The 21,186-nt window shown below is 35.7% G+C and overlaps 1 protein-coding gene across 1 annotated transcript; it reads right to left on the reverse strand.

Annotated features, from left to right (window-relative positions):
* Positions 1-810: 810 nt before the first annotated feature.
* Positions 811-20,978, reverse strand: LOC138331873 (twinkle mtDNA helicase-like). The gene is made up of 14 exons (XM_069279710.1): positions 20,000-20,978; positions 17,644-19,144; positions 17,186-17,279; positions 16,028-16,178; positions 14,848-15,020; positions 14,074-14,230; positions 13,467-13,588; positions 12,439-12,610; positions 11,784-11,918; positions 10,153-10,226; positions 9,513-9,627; positions 9,033-9,212; positions 8,047-8,172; positions 811-6,161 (listed from the first exon to the last, which is right to left on the reverse strand). The coding sequence occupies exons 2-14, from the start codon at positions 19,064-19,066 to the stop codon at positions 5,679-5,681; spliced, it is 3,405 nt and encodes a 1,134-aa protein (XP_069135811.1). The 5' UTR covers positions 19,067-19,144; positions 20,000-20,978; the 3' UTR covers positions 811-5,678.
* Between the last annotated feature and the right edge of the window lie 208 nt (positions 20,979-21,186).

A 21,186-nucleotide genomic window follows, 5' to 3' on the forward strand; every position in this document is an offset into this window, starting at 1 on the left:
ACTGGAAGCTGTCTGTAGGTCTCGATAAAGCGGGTATAAAGGGCTACTGATGAACGCAGAGAGCAGAAATAGGTATGCCCAGTTGATGTTGGATGCAAAGCTTTCCATGTATTACCTTATGTAGAAAGTTAAAAGTTCAATCGCAATGCTGACACTTGAAAATGGAATTGAAATGGGTCTTGTACTGCATGACTATGACTACCTCCATGGCGAAGGTTTTCAAGTCAAAAACAAATACATTTCTACCAATATGCTGAATATTGCACCAGTGGAACTGTAAGTTTGATTTTTTTTAAGATGGCGGCTGTGGCAACCATTCAAAAAATATCAACACTTGGCAAGGACAATATTAGAATTTTTCCAAATATATTTTAAGTAAATCCCACTAGTGGAAGACCTACTGTAAGTCTTGGACTAGAAAACTGGTTGTGCAATGAAAACGGCTGCTGTACGTATAATGTAGCTAAAATGGCATTTTTTTTTTATTTAGGTCAAAGAATATCAAAAGCAATGTTAGGGACACCACACTGCTATTTCAATATATAGGACTCCTCAGTGATGCTTGGGACGTCAAAAACCACTGTTTTGACAAACTATTCGAGACGTTCAATCAACGTAATGATATTCAATGTTGATAACAGTAAACTTGGGCATCTTATACGCAACCACCATATGGAATTTGAGACAGATCCCTTCAGTACTTTTTGAGAAATAGCGGTAATAAGAATTGGTTACTTACAAATGGACAGACCACAGAAGACAAGAAATTTTAATAGTACACTATCTGACAAAAGAAAACAATTCAAGCTGCAATGTTTTCATCATTTTATTTTTGGTCAGTCATAAAAGCTACAAATACAACATAACAAAGGAAGACTCAGATATTCAGTTCCTGGGCCAAACCTAAATTCAATAATTCATCTTTAACTTTGTGTCTAAACATTCTGTAAGATAATGTATTATTTTGTAATTCATATATTAAACATTCTGTAAGATAATGTATTATTTTGTAATTCATATATTAAACATTTTGAGTTATGACTCACGACCAGTGGAGGGCTTCTGATCAATCTGCCACCCATCCTCGATACTCCAGGGGTTCCGATCACTTACGATCTCTACACCCCTGGACTATCTCATCGTAAAACTGGAGGCAACAGAACAGAACAGGTAATTTAGTCCTTTGATGTACATCAAAAGAGCCGTATAACGGTACACTGTGGTTGACTATGTGGCTTTGAAGTTGAGAGTCGCTCTCTCTGTAGTCTTCAAAGGAAATCTTTGCTGGTCTGTGATTGGTCAAATATTTTCAGCTGAGCTGCCTTCAATTTCACTATGAGATAGTCCAGGGGTGTAGAGATCGTAAGTGACCGGAACCCCTGGAGTATCGAGGATGTCTGCCACCATGGCCTTAAACATATGGAAACTGGTCAAATATACCTAGAATTTGTACTTTTAGAACATCAGTCTTTTTGACTCCATTGATTTGTTGTATCTGATTTTAAACTTTTTTAAATATTTTAATATAAAAAGTCAACTATTCATTGTAACATTCATGTTCAAGTGAGTTAAGTATAAATTTCATAAAAAGTCAAATATTTATCTTTTAACATACATTTTCCACTGGGAGAAAACTCCTACTTCTCCACATTCAAAAATCCTTGTATCAAACAAAGAGCAACAGAGAGTAACAAACGTTTTTATTTTACAGGTAACCGGGGTGTACATTGTATCTCATCCTATAGTACTATTCTAGGTAATAATATTTGACAGTGAAATGATTAACTTGTCACGTTTTGATTGTAATTTTCTGAAAAAAAGAAATTGTGTAACAGACATATTCATAACAATGTATCCAAAAATTACTCATTAACTTGACTAGATAATAACAAGAAACAGCATTTTGGCATTGCACAGGTCGAAGTGAAATGATGCAAAACTTAACAGCTTAAGATATTTAATAAACTACATGTATAATATATGGTATCCATCTTCTCTTTGACTATACATAACAAGTGTTATTTTTCAAAATCAAAAAGCATTTATTCTGTGTTTGCATATTATAGATATAGAGTTATCTGCCCTTGACGGTAGGTTACTGTTGTAAAGAGAGATCTGGTGATTTTATATTGCTATCAGACAGGCTTTGACAAAGCCTTCAGGCCTGTATCATGAAATACAGGTCAATCAGGATTTCTACTTGAAATAATGACTTACACAAACAGTCAAACCAGTTGTTCTAAATAAACGATAAATGGCTGTTGTGCTTGTGAGCGTGACATGATATTTTCATAGTCACAGTAAATACATACCCAAAAGGGAGGCAACTCAGTTATATGTAAAGACAGAATATAATGATCATCAGATACTTAAAACCTCAACACTACTACACAAGGGTTGGGAGATTCACCATCCGTGCAAGTGGTTCAGTGAAGTTAAAGATGCTCCACCGCCGACAGAACAATATTTATCAATATAGCAATTATTTGTGTTAAATTGTGAATATATATGTGTAACTAACACAAAAAGGATATGAAATAATTTATTTCATATAGGAAATAGTACAATGGAATTTTTTCGGGATGAAATTAATTGTTTTTAATAATGTTGTCTTGAAATGAAATTAGAAGCTCAAATTTTTCAATGGTGGTAATGGTGTAAAGTAAGTAACTTTTGCAACTGAAGAAAAATACTTATTCGTCTGCTCCTGTTTTTGATAGTGAAAAATATTGTCATTTGTCAGTGGTGGAGCATCATTAAGTGTCCAAAGATTTGACACGGAACACAAGTGGCATACATAGAGGAATAATCAAAACGAACAGATGATCATGACAACATTATTGTGTTAGGGGTGTGATGGCTTTAACCCAGAAATGTGTCCTGTAACAAGAGGCCCAGAGGGCCTGTATCGCTCACCTGGTTTTTTGTTAGTAATTATCACAAGAATCTGACAATTAGAAAAATAAGCAAAATTGACTCCCAAAGTTTAATTTTGAATCACAACCATACAATGATGCTATTGATACCATACAAATATGCTAACCAATACATAGGTTCAGAGACAAAGTAATTTATATGAAAATAGTAGCCTAATTGACCTTTTTGACCTCGCATCTATTGCCGTTTAAGGCCCCAGGGTCAGCCCTATCATTTGTACAATTTCAAATCCCAACCCTATAAGGATGCTACCATTGCATTATAAGTGCTCTTCCATTCTTAGTTGCAGAGAAGAAGTCGTTTCTATGGAAATAGCTAAATTGACCCCTTTTGACCCAACCCTTCAGGCTCCCAGGGGGGTCAGCCCCATCATTTGCAAAATTTTGAATCCAAACCCTATAAGGATGTAACCATTGCATTATGAGCGCAATCCCATGTTAAGTTGCAGAGAAAAAGTCATTTATATGGAAATTGACCCCTTTTGACCCCGCCCCTCAGGCCCCCGGGGGGTCAGCCCTATCATTTGCACAATTTTGAATCCCCACCCTATAAGGATGCTACCATTGCATTATGGGTGCTATACCATACTTAGTTTCAGAGAAGAAGTCGTTTATATGGAAATAGCCAAATTGACCCCTTTTGACCCCGCCCCTCAGGCCCCCGGGGGGTCAGCCCCATTATTTGTACAATTTTGAATCCCCACCCTATAAGGATGATATCATTGCATTATGGGTGCTATCCCATGCTTGGTTTCAGAGAAGAAGTCGTTTATATGGAAATAGCCAAATTGACCCCTTTTGACCCCGCCCCTCAGGCCCCCGGGGGGTCAGCCCCATTATTTGTACAATTTTGAATCCCCACCCTATAAGGATGATATCATTGCATTATGGGTGCTATCCCATGCTTGGTTTCAGAGAAGAAGTCGTTTATATGGAAATAGCCAAATTGACCCCTTTTGACCCCGCCCCTCAGCCCCCCCGGGAGTCAGCCCCATCATTTGTACAATTTTGAATCCCCACCCTATAACGATACTACAATTGCATTATGAGTGCTATCTCATGCTTAGTTTCAGAGAAGAAGTCGTTTATATGGAAATAGCCAAATTGACCCCTTTTGACCCCGCCCCTCATTGTACAATTTTGAATCCCCACCCTATAAGGATGATATCATTGCATTATGGGTGCTATCCCATGTTTGGTTTCAGAGAAGAAGTCGTTTATATGGAAATAGCCAAATTGACCCCTTTAGACCCCGCCCCTCAGCCCCCCCGGGAGTCAGCCCCATCATTTGTACAATTTTGAATCCCCACCCTATAACGATACTACAATTGCATTATGAGTGCTATCTCATGCTTAGTTTCAGAGAAGAAGTCGTTTATATGGAAATAGCCAAATTGACCCCTTTTGGCCCCGCCCCTCAGGCCCCCGGGGGGTCAGCCCCATCATTTGTACAATTTTCAGTTAGTAGCCCATAAGGATGCTACCAGTCAAATTTTATTGAAATCCGACCAGCGGTTATGGAGAAGAAGTCGGTTGTTGACGGACGACGGACGCCGGACGCTGCAGTATCCCATAAGCTCACCTCGGTCCTTTGGACCAGGTGAGCTAATAAAACCATTTAACCCAGAAGTGTGTCCTGTAATAAAACCGTTTAACCCAGAAATGTGTCCTGTAATATAACCGTTTAACCTAGAAATGTGTCCTGTAATAAAACCGTTTAGCCCGGAAATGTGTCCTGTAATATAACCGTTTAACCTAGAAATATGTCCTGTAATACAACTGTTTAATCCAGCACCATATGTTGTCATCATCATTAATCAAATCAAAATTTCATATAATGAACCATTGTGAATACCATACAATTATTTAAATTCTAATACCTCAATTGTAATGTTTTGATTTTTTAAGCTTGACTTTAATCATATACAGATGACACCAGAAAAGATTTTTAAATCTTTGTCTCCGAAAAAGTTACTGGCTTCATAATCATTGTATCATGTATACTTCTTAAACATAATTGTCGGATGAATATAACAACAGCACAAACTAAATAACACAAAAGCAAAGGAATGGGACATTTCAGGTGTAATATTATGCTAATTCAATGTACATATACTAGTATTATAAACGTTGAACAAATAAAATCACGATATATAAATTTTGATTTTGAAATACATGTATATCTCCATCACTGGAGATCCATGGTTGATTACATTACTCTTCACTTCAGTGATCAGTACATACACATTATACTGAAATCAACCGTGGGTGTCCAGCCACGATATATCTCTAGTGACCTATCGATTTGTTAGCTAGGTTTTGAGAATGCAAAAAATACAGACTGTTTACACCCAAATAATAATTTATATGAAACAATGAGATTATTTATCAATCCTTGATTAAATTGGCATCACTACGTTTTGTTTGGTTTCTTTGTCTTACCAGGTATGAGTAACCAGATTTTAAAAACTATTTCAGAAATTTTAAAAATCTTTTGTTGTTGCAGATGTTCAAGACATATTGTATTCTTGCTTTCATTGACTACTATCCTTGAAGGAGAGATGAGAAAACTGGTACATACATGTATAACACACATATGAACACATATGGTCATCCTGATATTACAAGCTTAATTTTGTAAAACAATATTAACAATAATACCCTCGAATGAAATTAACTTCCACCACTGTGATTCTCAACATTATACCATATCTCTGTTTATACATTCCTCGTGATTCAATGTCAATACTTCAGACGTTCTCCATGATCCTCATCCTCTGTTAAATCCACTTCCTCATCGTCTACATCTGAATACACTTCCTCGTCGCCTCTATCCAAATCCAATTCATTGTATTCTGAATTAAATTCAAAAATCCTCACCTCTGGGTCCCGAGGTGTACTGATGTGTACCTGTTCCCTATTCTCAGTTTCCACGGCAACATAATTTTGATAGTCAAATGTTTTCTTTGCAAGCACAGATTTCATCTCTTTTTTGGCAAAGCTTGGGTTCACAGAAGTACTGACAGGTAATTGTCCACTATCCCGTGGATGTGTAATATGTATGCTGTCAGACACATTCTCAGTTTCCATGACAACTGCATCCTTATAGTCAAATGGTTTCTTTGCTAGCACTGGTTTCATCTCTTTTTTAGCAAAGCTGTAAGTCTCTTTATCAAACTTAAGCGACATTTTCCCCAAATCTCCATCAAATCTGTTCTTCACAACCTGGAATAACAAAAAAAAATTATCTTAGCTTAACTTTGTTTGAAAACAGTTCATTTGGTTTTCCTTTGATTCTGTAGGTATTTACCTGTTTATACTTACCTGTAAATATTTACCAACATTTGGATTGGTATTCCTACTGTCCTGTAGGTATTTACCTGTATATGTTTACCAATATTTGGATTGGTATTCCTACTGTCCTGTAGGTATTTACCTGTATATACTTCCCTGTATATATTTACCAATATTTGGATTGGTATTCCTACTGTCCTGTAGGTATTTACCTGTATATACTTACCTGTATATGTTTACCAATATTTGGATTGGTATTCCTATGGTCCTGTAGGTATTTACCTGTATATACTTACCTGTATATGTTTACCAACATTTGGATTGGTATTCCTACTGTCCTGTAAGTATTTACCTGTATATACTTACCTGTATATGTTTACCAATATTTGGATTGATATTCCTAAGGTCCTGTAGGTATTTACCTGTGTATACATAACTGTATATGTTTACCAATATTTGGATTGGTATTCCTACGGTCCTGTAGGTATTTACCTTTATATGTTTACCAACATTTGGATTGGTATTCCTACTGTCCTGTAGGTATTTACCTGTATATACTTACCTGTATATGTTTACCAATATTTGGATTGATATTCCTACGGTCCTGTAGGTATTTACCTGCAGTAACAAACTTTAAACTATCAAAATCCAAGATGGCCACCTGTCGGCCATCTTGTTGACTGATCAGTCCCAAAATGCAATATGCACAACTAGAGTCCTAGGGGAACCTACATATGAAATTTGAGAAAAAATCCCTTTAGTACTTTCTGAGAAATAGCGGTAACAAACTTTAAACTATCAAAATCCAAGATGGCCGCCTGTCGGCCATCTTGTTGATCGATCGGTCCCAAATTGCAATATGCACAACTAAGGTCCTAGGGGAACCTACATATGAAATTTGAGAAAGATCCCTTTAGTACTTTTTGAGAAATAGCAGTAACAAACTTTAACTACCAAAATCCAAGATGGCCGCCTGGCGGCCATCTTGTTGACCGATCAGTCCCAAAATGCAATATGCACAACTAGGGCCGTAGGGAAACCTACATATGAAATTTTAAAAAGATCCCTTTAGTACTTTCTGAGAAATAGCGGTAACAAGAATTGTTAACGGACAGACGGAAGGACGGACGGACCACGGACCACGGACGAAAGATGATTTGAATAGCCCACCAACTGCAGCGAGAATAAATAATATTCATTCACGTGAAAAACAGTAAATATAAGGAAAAGATGTTTATTTTGTTGAGGTTATGAGGGTATAATGATAATGGAGCACGTGTAAATTATGTAACCCCTGCGAAGCAAACATCTATCCCTTAAATATTTACCAACATTTGGATTCGTATTCTTACGGTCCTGTAGGTATTTACCTGTATATACATGTACTTACCTGTATATATTTACTAACATTTGGATTGGTATTCCTGCGGTCCTGTAAGTATTTACCTGTATATATTTATTAACATTTGGATTGGTATTCCTGCGGTCCTGTAAGTATTTACCTGTATATATTTATTAACATTTGGATTGGTATTCTTACGGTCCTGTAAGTATATACCTGTATATATTTATCAACATTTGGATTGGTATTCCTACAGTCCCGTAGGTATTTACCTGTATATACTTACCTGTATATATTTACCAACATTTCGTCCTACAGTCCTGTATGTATTTACCTGTATGTACTCACCTGTAAATATTTACCAACATTTGGATTGGTATTTCTACGGTCCTGTAGGTATTTACCTGTATATATTAACAAATATTTGGATTGGTTTTCCTTTGATCCTGTAGGTATTTACCTGTATGTACTCACCTGTATATATTTACCAACATTTGGATTGGTATTCCTACGGTCTTGTAGGATGATTATGTTATCAGCCTCTTGAGTGGCTTTTGCTGAACCAAACACTGATTCTGTATAAAGTTCTTCATCCTTTTCCTAAAAGAACAAAAATAAAGATATTCTGACTACATAAATAAAAGACCTATTGGGCATGTATGTTCCAGATCAAGAACACAAGCTACAGAAGAAGGTTTTAAAAGAATTTGCTTCATTTCCTCTATTGGGTCCCACCACTCAGCTGACCCCTGGGGGACCAGAGACACTGTTTATACAAAATAGGTTCCTCTTCAGCCAAAGAAGCTTCAAAGTAAATTAGAACCAAATCCCTTCATTCCTACAGAAGATGAAGAACTTTTTTTATCTATATTTACCCTATTGGTCTCATCCCTCAGGCCCACCATTTATACAAAATTGATTCCCCTTCATTCAAAGAAGCTGCAGACCAAATGTGGTCAAAATCCATTTAGCCACTCATGATTATAGGGATTTTTGTGAAAATTTGATGAAAGACGGACACCGCACCACAGCATAAGCACTCCAGCCCTTCGGACCAGACCCCAGGATCATGAAACAATCTTAGTCTTAAGTCTAACATTCTTAAGTTTAGACTTAGCCAATCACAAATCATGTTACAAAAAGTTACGTCACTTTTGATTGGCTAAGCAAAAACTTCAGTTTTCATGATCCTGGGGCCTGGTGATAAAAAATCCATGACAGAACTCAAAAACACTTAGTTATATAAAGGACAATGTACAGAAATGGTATGACAAAATTAAAATTAATTCTTGAACAGGCGATCTTGGTGGCCACCATTGAATGTCTCTATTAGTCAAATAAAAGTTGTAGCAAAGTTTCAACTATTAAACATTCTGTGGGTAAATAACAACTGTGATCTGATTAATTATCTTCTGTGAGCGAATAACCGTGAATATCTCAACTGTGCTCTGAGTACTGACCTTTCGTGGATGGATAACAACGGTGACGTGACAGTTCATGGTGGTGGCAAAGTTTCTGAAACTGCCTATGATGCGATCCTGTACATAAAATCTGTCAACATTCATGGAGCCCATCATGAACTGAAGGTTGTCCACAATAATGTGCTCAATATCGTGGACATAAACGGCATGAGTCATGGCCTGTTGATGAACAAAATTGATTTTATAGTTACAAATCAGCCGTGTAATAGAGATGGAAATCTAAAACTTCACAGCTAATAAATAGAGGATCATATAAATTGGAACTTTAATCAACATGTAACAGGTAAGGATTCAGCTTCCTTCTACTGACTTAATATTACCTGTGCTTGGAATGTATTCTCAGCGATTAATCATTTCTAAAAAAAATACACAAATTTTAATCGTACACAAAAATATGTTGATTTTTAGTAAGATTTTTTTTAATAAACATAGATGTACACCAAACATGGACACACTTACATCAAGAACACTCTGAATCTCTTGATGACCATGAAAGGTCAAAAAATACAGCGGCAGATTCTCAAACTGTTTGGACCAGTGGTCAAATTCATCTATATGGCTAGACAGATTCTTCCTACAACAAATCAATATAAGTATGACTAACACACCGTCGATGAACCTTTTAACACCAGTACTTGTCAAGTCTGGATCCCTGTGTATTGTGGCGTACTTGTATGGTATTTACCTCCTTCATTTAATATAAAAACCTGTATAATTTGGAAACCTGTCTATACCAGCCAAATTATATGCTAGTTTCCGGTGACTTTTGACTGAGACAAGTTACACTGTACTTCTGATTATACAATATTAGTTTTCTTACATGTTTAAATTAATTGTGATGAGTTCTTGCACCTCTAGTTACAGAACAGGTGTACATATATGGTGAAAAGTTTGGCTTAGACAAACGAAATAAATTAAACAAGGTCATCATGGTGTACAATGTCAAACTAATGAGGTAGTTAGCAAAATGTTATATCATATGGGTCTCTATAGAAATGTTGCTTGTAAAATATGAAATTCCATCTGTAATGATAAAATCAACAAGTCCTTTTGACCCGATTATGGCATCAATCTAGGTATAGACACAAACTAAACTTACCTTGAAAACTGTGTCAGCATCACTTTGGCCAGTTTTACATTAGGTATCTCAAAACTTCCCCATAAAGTTCTAACCTTCAAACAAATATAAGAGCAAATTTAGAGTATTCCTCACTGATTTTTAAACTTAGAAAACTGAATATTCCTCAGTTCGGCAACTTTACATTAGGCATCTCAAAACTCCACAGACTCAAAGTGAAGTATATTTATAAAAAAAAAAACAAAAAAAAACATGAGAATGGTTTCTAGAGGTGATTATTTTTTCTTTAGTTTCAATCTCTATTGTGTACCCCAAATTCTCTTCCCATGAAATATATGTAATTTCTACATTTAACCAATGTATCCTGTAGGACTCGTCTTCTGTAAAATTTTTTTTTTTTTTTTTTTTTTTTTGAAACACATTTTAATAGTATACAAAGACAAATACAAAAGAAATCTCTTTCATTCTCACTTTTTCACTTATAATATTTAGTATATTTTGAATGCCTTGGTTTCAGTCACCAGTTATCTTCTGGAATGTGAGAAAAGACACTTCATTCATTTGATTAATTATCCTGTGAAGAAGGCAAAAATTGTTGCTCCATGAAAGATAAATACAAAATGTGTGTTATTTGTTACTGATCATCATGCATACCTCTTGATTTACTTAGTCTTTAAAAATGGTTACTATCACAGTGAGAAAGAGAAACATAAAACCAGTATGATATTTTTGCAATTTCTCAGGGTAATGTTGTTGTCGCGAAAATTTACTCAATGATTGTAAGATTTAAATTTGACATCAATGCAATTTAAAAATGGTCACAAAATTTTCATTCTTTAAAATTTATTTTTCTAAATACCAAAATCTCAGAAAGGTTGAGCTACGAAAATAATTGGTTATACAGACATGATTTCTATAATCAACTACTGTACTCCCTAGGCAGTCTATAAACGAAAGGCCCAAAGGGCCTTAATAATCACCTGACTTTTAATACAATCTATAATAGAACTGAAGTACACAATAAATCATTAAAGGTTTTAGCTTAATACCAAAATCTCAGAAAGGTTGAGCTATGAAAATAATTGGTTATACAGACATGATTTCTATAATCAATTACTGTACTCCTTATGCAGTCTATAAAAGAAAGGCCCAAAGGGCCTTGATAATCACCTGACTTTTAATACAATCTATAATAGAACTGAAGTAAGCAATAAATCATTAAAGGTTTTAGTTGATTTGACCCCTTTGACCTTGAATAAAGGTCAAAGTCATTCATTTGAACAGACTTTGTTTCCCTTCCTCCAAGCATGCTTCAGACCTAATACAGTATCAGGTCTATAGGTCTATTACTTATTGACAAGAAGTCATTTAAAGAATTTAAAATTAGCCTTTTTGACCTCTGTGACCTTGAATGAAGGTCAAGGTCATTCATTTGAACAAACTGGCTACTTGGTAATTTCTAGCCCTTCATCCAAGCATGCTACAGGCCCAATATGAGTACCCTAGGCCTTGCTGTTATTGAGAAGAAGTTGTTGAAATGGAAAGTTTACACACAAGTCGCTGACGGTGGATGGCGCACAATGACAGACGAAGCATTATGACTATAGGTCAGATGACTTAAAAATAACCATGGTAATTACAGTTACCCTCACCCCTGATTCACAAAGATCCAGTGAGTACTCGCTCATGAACGTTGTTTTTCCTGATCCAGTAGGCCCGGTGAATACCGTTAGTTCTCCACGTCGATGACCTTTCAGTATGGTATTCAGAGCAGTAAACCTTTTCCACTGAAACATAACAGAAAAAAAATCTTTAGGAGAAGCCAGGTCAACATATTAGACTGTAAATGTGGAATCAGAGATCTGGTTGTGATTGTTTCTATATCAAAACGACAAATGTAACTAATATGTTTTGATTTGTTGATGTTACTTAACATATAGCAATCCACATAATGTAAATATCAGTTTATCTATTTCAGCGACAGGGAGTATACCCTCTCGCAGTATAGCATCTTAAATCAAATTCAAAATCAAAGTTCGGTGGTCGCGTGGTGTAGTGCTTAAGCCGCTCGCCTTTCACATAGTTGGCTGGAGTTTGATCCCCGGCACAGACGTGAAAAGGTTAAGGGTCACCTGCCTGATTATGTGGGTTTTCTCTGAGCACTCCGGTTTCCTCCCACATAAAGATCCCTCCCGCGCTTACATCTTAAATCAAATTCAACATGAACAACAAATCTTAAAAACAAGTTGTGTCTCAGCAAAATACACTGAGCTCACTTAAATTTTATGATTTCTGCATTAAAATTACCTCAGTTCCTGCTACCAAGTTGAGATTTGCCAGCTCCGAATAGACTTCATTCTTCAGCTGAGGATAGCCAACGATTGACTCGTGGATCAGCAGGTGTGCCTTCTTCATTATCGTCTTCAAAGATTGGCCACGATCCAAGGCCCGATAGGGACCAGGGTTATCGTTACTGGGTCTGTAATTACACATACAGTTGTTAATTTGTGGAGTTTAAAAATAGGCTTTATGGTATAAGAGAGAGACAACAGGAAAACAAGGCGCAATCTTATTTTGTACACTCTATATAAGATTCATGTGGATCGTCACATCAAATTAAATACTTACTAATTTTTCACAATGTTTTTTTCAAAGCAATAGCAAAATTTTCAAATAGTACAACCCATTTTCAAAGGTTAAAAAGAAATGTTCACAATGAATTTTTTCAAAGCTTCTTACAGTTAAATTTTCAATATTTCCTCCCAAGCTCACAATAGAATTATTACGTACAGTATAACCCTCTAACTCAAACTCGCATTTCTCGAATACCCTGATACTCTGATCACATGGTCCCGACTGTGTCCCTATATATTTCCTCTAACAAAACCCTGGATGGCTCAAACAGCTATTCGTTAAATACCCCTTAATCCTTGAACTGAAAAATTTTCTCCATTTTATCAAATAAATAGTATTAAACCATATGTATTCATCAAACAGGTGTTCAACCATAAACAATTTTCAAACGTTCATTTTTATGTATATACATTTTTTTTTTTTTCAAACATGATATTGCTATCAAAAACCACTTTTATAAAAGTTCAAACTGCTGAAAATCTGGGTTATTAAAATGCCATTGACACATCATAGTTAGAGATAAGATATTTCGACTGTAGATAACTGATCGTGACCAACCTCGGGTCAAATATCCTGTATTCCTCAAACTATTGATCTGGTCCCTTACTGTTCGAGTTATAGGGGTTTTACTGTATATGCTATCACATTTATCAAGAAAGAGACAGTTATTACAGCAAATACGGTAAGTAAAATATATATACCTAATAACAGAACATCTAGACTCATTCAGCTTCCTGGCAAAGGTTTTGGCAGCTTTCCAAGACAACAAGTCGTTTTCAAACCACAGTATAATCTTCTTAAACCTTTCAAGGTCAGGCAAGCACTGTGGATATTAACGCACAAGAGGTTAGTAACATGAAGGTAAGATCTGAGGGTAGCCTGACATCAACACTTCATCAACCAACTTCCATCAAGTATTTTATTATCACAGTTCATATATAACGATATTGTTAAATTTAATGTATGACAAAGTTGTGTGCTAGCTTATGCTGCCTGGTCATTTGTCTGATAGTTACAGTGTGCACGTCGTACAAGGCATCGAAAAGTCATACATTAAGTTGAACTGGTTGTGTGTGTAACAATATTATAATAACCCATACTTTACAACCTGAAAAAAATGTTTCAAGAGTTTTAATAAAACTGCTCTTTAATGTAACACAACAATGATAAAAGCCTATCAAATCAGAAAAAAAAAATTCAAACAAAAGTTCCAACAGAAGGACAGGCAACGTACATCACTTACATCAACAAAATTTTTAAATGTTTGGGAGTTTTTTTAACAATTTGATTTAACTGTGTAGGATTTACCTGTATGGGGAAAGAGGAGATTCCTGTAGGAAGAGCTAAAACTGCCTCATTTGTGGCCTCTGATACAGCCATAGCATCAAACTCACTGGCCGTGAGGATGATGGAAGTAGCACCTTTTGGAATCTGATTCCAACCAAACAGATGATAGTTTCCAGACCTGTAAGATAGATATTATAGTTTAATTTTAATCTCAATTAGAACATTGGGTTATGATGGATGCTTCTACAATAGATAACTTGTGCTTGGGTTATGATGGATGCTTCTACAATAGATAACTTGTGCTAAGTATGTATCAAATTCCAATACTTAGGCTCTGCATGAAATTTGAATTTAATTGGCCTAAAAAGAAATTAGTTGAGTCATATAATTTTCTATTTTAGTAGGAGTGATAGAGAAACACGACAGGAAAGGAAAAGAAGGTATGTCTCAAACATGGATAACTCATATGTAGAAGAACATGGAAAATACACACAGGAATCTGTTAACTTATTAAGGCACCAGCCGATAGTGCAATGCACAGTGATGTCATAACTTACTAGTAACTTATTAAGGCACCAGCCGATAGTGCAATGCACAGTGATGTCATAACTTACTAGCCATGAGATGTCCATGCCCACATGACACACCAAGTAAGGTTCTATAATTACCTTTTGAAAAATTGAAAATAGATCTTCATTATTCTTTAATATAACAAACATAGCAGCAAATGATTATCGATTTTAACGATTGTTTCTTGATTACTGAAAAGATGTCAAATAATTTCTAAATTCTTACGAGGTAATAAATTCCTGTGAAAACTCGTAATTGTAGGAATCATTCCTGGTTATGCAGGTGATTTTTTTGGCGCTGACCAGAGTCCCATCAGACAGATAGTACGGTATCAACAGGGCATCCTCCTTACCATGGTAACGTACATTATACCTCAACAACGTAGACAGAGCGAGATTCTGAAACAGATACATCATTATATGTTATCAGTCATATACATATATACAAAAAGCTATAGTAAAACACTATCTTTTGTGGCTACTAAATTTCACAAGTTCACAAACATTAGCATTCGCTTTTCAAAAATTTAATGGAAATATCAAGATTATTGTTAAAGTGAACAGTCGGGCAAGGATGGCTAAAGTCGGTAAAAATGGTGTGAATGTATCCAGTATAATTTCTTATGAAATAGAAAAATAAAATCTCTCGCCAAAATCTGTCTGCGCACGAAGAAATCAATTTAAAGTATAGGAATCCTAAAACGTCCTCCCGGCTGACTATGTCCGTGGTAACATTTACACGCAGCCTCGATTTCAATGCTTTCAACTTTCCTTTACTTTAATGGTCAGAACTGGGAAACGTAAGCAGAACTTGGCCGTCGTATTAATATGTGAGAACTTTTGGAAGGACAATGAACACATTTAGACTGGTTTTCTTTGCCCGACTATTCACTTTAAGAAGGTTTCATTGTATTATATAAACACTGTAGCTTAAAAGTTCATAAAAGTGTTTATATATACACATCACTGCCACTTGATGTGCCACACATGCATATAGATGCCACACATGCACATATATATTTTACCTAATGTAATGTTAAACTTATCCTTTGAACTTCTGACATGAATAGCAGATCAGTTCCAACACTTTTGTGTGAAGGCTCTGCATGAAATCTGAATTTAATTGGCCTAAAGAGAAACTAGTTGAGGCATAAAATTTTCTATTTTTAGTAAGAGTGATAGAGATACATAACAGGAACGAAAAAGAAGGTACATTGCAAACATGGAAAATAAAAATACACACAGAAATTGAACCCAGGTCTCTGGTGTGAAAAACTACGGCTCTGCCGACTAAGCCAAAGAAATATACTGAGTGACTGTATTTAACACCTACGGTATGTACATTTCCATACTGACCCAATCCTTTTACACATAATTTCCCCCAGTACATGTGTACCCATACCTACCTCACATTCAAACTTTTCTTGTAACAGTTCTAGATCAGTGGAGTTGAGCTGGTTCAGGGGCACCCCCTCCGTCAGGTAAATCTCCGCTTCTTCTGCTCCCTGTTTACGGAGTGTGGCACCGCTCACTTCTGACATACATGGATAATCAATCCTGGATAGAAGACACAGCACATCAGACCTCAATTTCTCGAAACAAACTTAAGTCAAAAACTGACTTAAGTAAAAAAAAAAATAATAATATAAGTTACATAAGGGAAAAAACTTAAGTTTTGACTTAAGTCTGCACTTTTGTTTTGAGAAATCGGAGCCAGATATGAGTTAAATTTACCAAGATTCAAATCAAGATAACAAATACATGTACTTAATTACTGCATTTAACCATGTCAAGAATTATTTGAACATAAAAATAATGCGAAATGTAACTCTAAACAGAATGTTGTCACAATCAGTATAATTGGTCGCTTCATCCATGTTTCCTGATTTTACAGGTTTCAATTCCTATAAATTGACATGGAAAATTCCATGTTAATTATTGTAATAACACTATAATAGACAGGGTTCCAGATTATACAACGATAGGTTTTGACACGTTGTTCTGTGGGATAATTCAATGAGGCTAATTCTGTTACGTAACCACGAAGCAAAATATGACATAAATGTATTGTTCTATATTCCTTAGATACCATTCAAAATTCCAAACCATTGATCAATACGATTAAGCAGGTATAGCATATCTACTGTACCCATACCCGAGCCAAAGTCACATACGTTAATCAAATGCAATACATAACCAAAGAGGAGTTGGTGAAATTATATTTAGACAAGAACATGTGCATCTAATAACGTAAACACGCTAAGGCAAGAGAAATTTGAGTAGTTCTTGACAAAACATTCTTTACTACACTGGCAAGGGCCAGGGTTCAGCATACAAGATGTCCGACCACTATGTGCAATGGTGGACAGCAAGTGAGTTTGAACATTTCACATATATTTCATTTCACTACAGTGGGCTTTTCTGGCATATCACAGTAAAACCAACTAATCTAATTTTCATTAGAACTGGTTTGTTTCCAATCTATATACAAATTTTAATGTACTCTTAGACTGAATTGTCCCTTTAAATATTAAATTTGTTTGTATATCTGATAAACAACATACTTTGATTGACTTTTGAGTGGTCGTAAGTGTTGTAAGTTGAGCTGGAGATCAGTCCATGTGCCTGATTTCTGACATTCATCACACTGAAAATGACCTAAAACAAAATCAAACATAGATAAGTCAATAGCCGCACTAGTAAGTTTGAATTTGTGATGAAAAAGACACCAGCAACAAAAACGGTCAAGGAAAAGCATTTATAAGTTTTTAAAATGAATTGCATGATTATGAGTATATATCAGTGGTCCAGATAATTTTTGGAGGGGTGGGTAAATATACTCACACTTTTGAAAAGGGAGGGGTACTAACTCTAACTTCAGTTTGAACCTAAAAGTTAACAGATATGTTGGAAAAAGTTATAATGTTGTTACAGTTTAAGCGGTGTAGCATTTCTAATTATTTGTGAAATGATGCTGAGAGCTTTGTTATTACAGCTCATACATTGATTTTAGTGAACTTACCTGACAAAGCATTAATGTACAACTGACCACACGTTGGACTGTTGGCGGCTTTCTTTGATCTTGATGGCCGGGGCAGTTTAGGACAGCGTGTAACCAGACATGTGTACCCCTCGGTCACAGATCTAACTCCATATTTCCTAACCACCTGCTGGATATTGGACGGAATATTCTCCACCATTTTAAATATCTCTGAACCATTGTTACTATTGTGAGACTGGCCTTTAGACAAACCATCAGAGTTTGTTGTAGAATTTCGTTTTTTACTATCAGACTTACTGCCATTACCTTTCTCAGATTCTAGAGTTTCTTTATCTTTCCTTTTGCTTTTCTTCTTTCTTTCTGTTGACGTTTTCTTGTCTCCTAATGACTCAACTACATTTTGAGACTGGCCTTTCAAACAATCTTCAGAATTTCCATTCATAATGGTCGATGAAGAATGGTCATTGATTTTCTCACATTCTGAAATTTCTTTATCTTTTCTTTTGCTGCTCTTTTTTCTTTTCGTCACTGGTTTTTTGTCTCCAGGTGGTAACACAGGAGATTTCCCCCACAAAGATTGGTTTCCTCCATTTTTATGGTTTATATCATTCAATAATGTGTCAATACTCTTTTGTGTTTTTTTCATCGTCCTCGTCCGTTTCACCTTCGAGTCTGATTCTTTATTAGATTTTTTATTTTTAGGATGATCTACCACATGGCGAAGACTAACTAATTTGTCATCTAAATCATATTTTTCTTCCTCACCAGACGAAATTTTCACATCAATATCATTCTTGTCTATGTTTTCTGGAACATATAGGCTAGGTTCTTCATTATAGGTAAATTCCTCTTCATTTGTCAAATAACCATGGTCCATAGTACTGTCATCAGATTTGTGTAAGTGGCAAGAAGTGTGGAAAGGCATGGATGAATGAACAGATGCACCAGGCCTGTCATACTTCATCGAACTATGCCCTTGTCTGTCTCTATAACCACACGGTGTCAGTGACAAATGTCGCCGTTTCATTTTATCTCCCCTGTAAACTATTTCATATCCCTTACTCTTGACTTTGGTTTCTGAGTTCACAACATTTAGTACACATGGACACATGCTTTCAGAAATATTTTGTAACGTACCATGCTGGTGACTTTGTACATAATGTTTGTACTTCAGCATATAATATCGAAGCATAGACCATGTCAACGGAAACTTTGCTGGAGACGCCAAAATTGGACAGTCTGTTCTTGTTCCACTCATAACTCGAGATGATGATGGCCCATTTTTTGACCCCTGTGAAGAAACTATCACCCTACTTTCATCACTTTTGTTCAGAACTGAAAGAGCTAGACCTATAGGTTTCATATGAACATCTTGCTGTCCAATTCCACATCTTGTTAAAGCAGTACAATTGTGATAGAACCAAGATAGCTTACAGCTCTTCATAGCTATCTCTGAATGTTGTACTTGTCCACCATAATTCTGCTCCTTTTTTCAATAGTTTTCATTTCAACGATCTCTCTTCTGTAAGAATAAAATACAATGAATGAACAGTTTAAATCAAACAATTATAATATATATTAGTACAGTTAATCAAGCAATAAGTAGAGTAAGAAATCTACAGTATGTTACCTGTAAAAACCGGCCCTTCTCTAATCTGGATATCTGTCTATTCTGGCTTAATTGTATGGAATTTTCTATCTTAATAATTACATGTATAATAACTAAAGCCTATCATAAATAATCGGAAACCTGTCTATACTGGCCAATTAACATCTAATTAAGACAAGTTATAGTGTTTATAACAACTTTTTAAGAAGTTATGTCTGTAATTCCCGTTTGTTTCTAGACAGAGATACTTCTCAAATAAAATCATAATTAAACACAAAATGTACAACTGTATATACTGTTCTGGAGTATGCTACTACCATAGCATGAGAGTCGACTGGTCAGCCTTTTTTTATCGGACGGTATTTTGCTGATTGTCGACGTTATGTTCCAAAAATGTCTCGTCGTGCTATACCTCTAACTTTGTTGGAGTAGGGAGTATGCCCCGCTCATAGAATACAGAATGTAGATACGGTTACAGCTCATTTACACAGATGCTTATGTCATAAGTTGTGATGTTTTGACTGCAATATATACATTATTCATTTTATACATTATTATTTGTTATCATATGACTTTAAACCAAATGCATTGCAGTCATACAGACTGTGTACTACATGTATCCTTCATCCTTCATGGCTTCAAGCACCTGTCAACATGTGAGGTTGCATTGATGTCAGCGGTTCTAAAAAATATTGACGCTAAATTTAAATTTGTTTGTGTAAAATAACAGGGGAAAACACATCAACACATGCGAGTTTGGACACTTACCAATTACAACAAACCCTATGAACAGTCATCGGACTCGTGCATGTTTTTATCGCAAAACACCACATTTTCCCTCCATGTGGTTTATTTTTTATACTAATCCATATGTACGAAACCGAGGGCATCCGAACGTAAAATGTTCAAGGGAAGTAACAAGTAGCGAAATTGATTTAGGTCGCATACTACTATTATATGCTTCATACCGGATCCTGAATTGTGGACTGTGGGGTTGCCGAGTCTGTCCTTCATATTGATATCAGGCGCGGATCCAAGGGGGGGGGGGGGGTGGACCCGGCGTACGCCCCCCCTAAAATAGGAGAGAGAGAAAAAAAGAAAAAGGAAAAAGAAGGGAAAAAGAAAGAGGGGAAGGAAGGAAAAGAAGGAAGAAAGAAAAAAAAGAGAGAGAAAGGGAAAAAAATAAGGAATTAGATAAAGAGTGAGAATTAGACAGAAAGCTCCATTTCCTACCTTTACCGTTTGATGTTATCATTTTAAAATCTAAATGTATTCGACTTTGTGGTACATACATGCATGAACATACTTGTATCCAGGCATAATGGAATAATTATATATTTTTTTTCGTGTAAGTTAAGGTTTTATCTCCATCGCTTAAAAGGTACAATGTAAATCCCTTCAAGTATTTACTTTTTCCAAAAAAAAACCCGATAAAATCCCAATATATTAGATAATTTATTGTCATTAATATTCAATATTGATAGGTTATATCTCGATATCCTTAGCAATAAAAGAAAAGGGGGAGGGGTGGGTGGAAGGAATTGTAGCTGGCCATGAGTCTTCGCTGGTTGACTATATGTCATGCCCTTCGTTTTCCAGGTTGTAAATGATATATTACACATTTTTGAATCAGCATTAAAGTCCTGTATTAAATCCGACTATCAATTCACAAATGTGTGCGTACTTTCAAAACGCCAGTTACAAGATCAATACTGACGCCGAATGCTTCTATAAGCCTTTTATTTGTCCTAAGAAAATGTGTGTAAAGAAAAAAGTGGAATGCGACAGAAAATGAGAGCTTTTAGGGTCTGGGTGCACCCCATGGCAAGATGCCTTCCTTTTTTGTTTCAATAAAAACATATCTTAACGATAATGTTATAAGATAGGCAAACGATGTTGAAAAATTAATGCACATGACAAAAGTCTCCCTATTAGAAAACAGGGTGATAGCAATG

The sequence above is a fragment of the Argopecten irradians genome, chromosome 9, assembly GCF_041381155.1.
Source record: "Argopecten irradians isolate NY chromosome 9, Ai_NY, whole genome shotgun sequence".
NCBI lineage: Eukaryota > Metazoa > Mollusca > Bivalvia > Pectinida > Pectinidae > Argopecten > Argopecten irradians.

Bases quoted from the DNA above. Each gene is read 5' to 3' on its own strand.
- LOC138331873 (XM_069279710.1), bottom strand. From the start codon at position 19,066: ATGAAGAGCTGTAAGCTATCTTGGTTCTATCACAATTGTACTGCTTTA. The intron at 15,021-16,027 runs GTAGGTATGGGT...TATCTGTTTCAG, and splicing joins AAGAAAAGTTTGAATGTGAG to AATCTCGCTCTGTCTACGTT. The intron at 11,919-12,438 runs GTAATTTTAATG...GTTATGTTTCAG, and splicing joins ACTTGGTAGCAGGAACTGAG to TGGAAAAGGTTTACTGCTCT.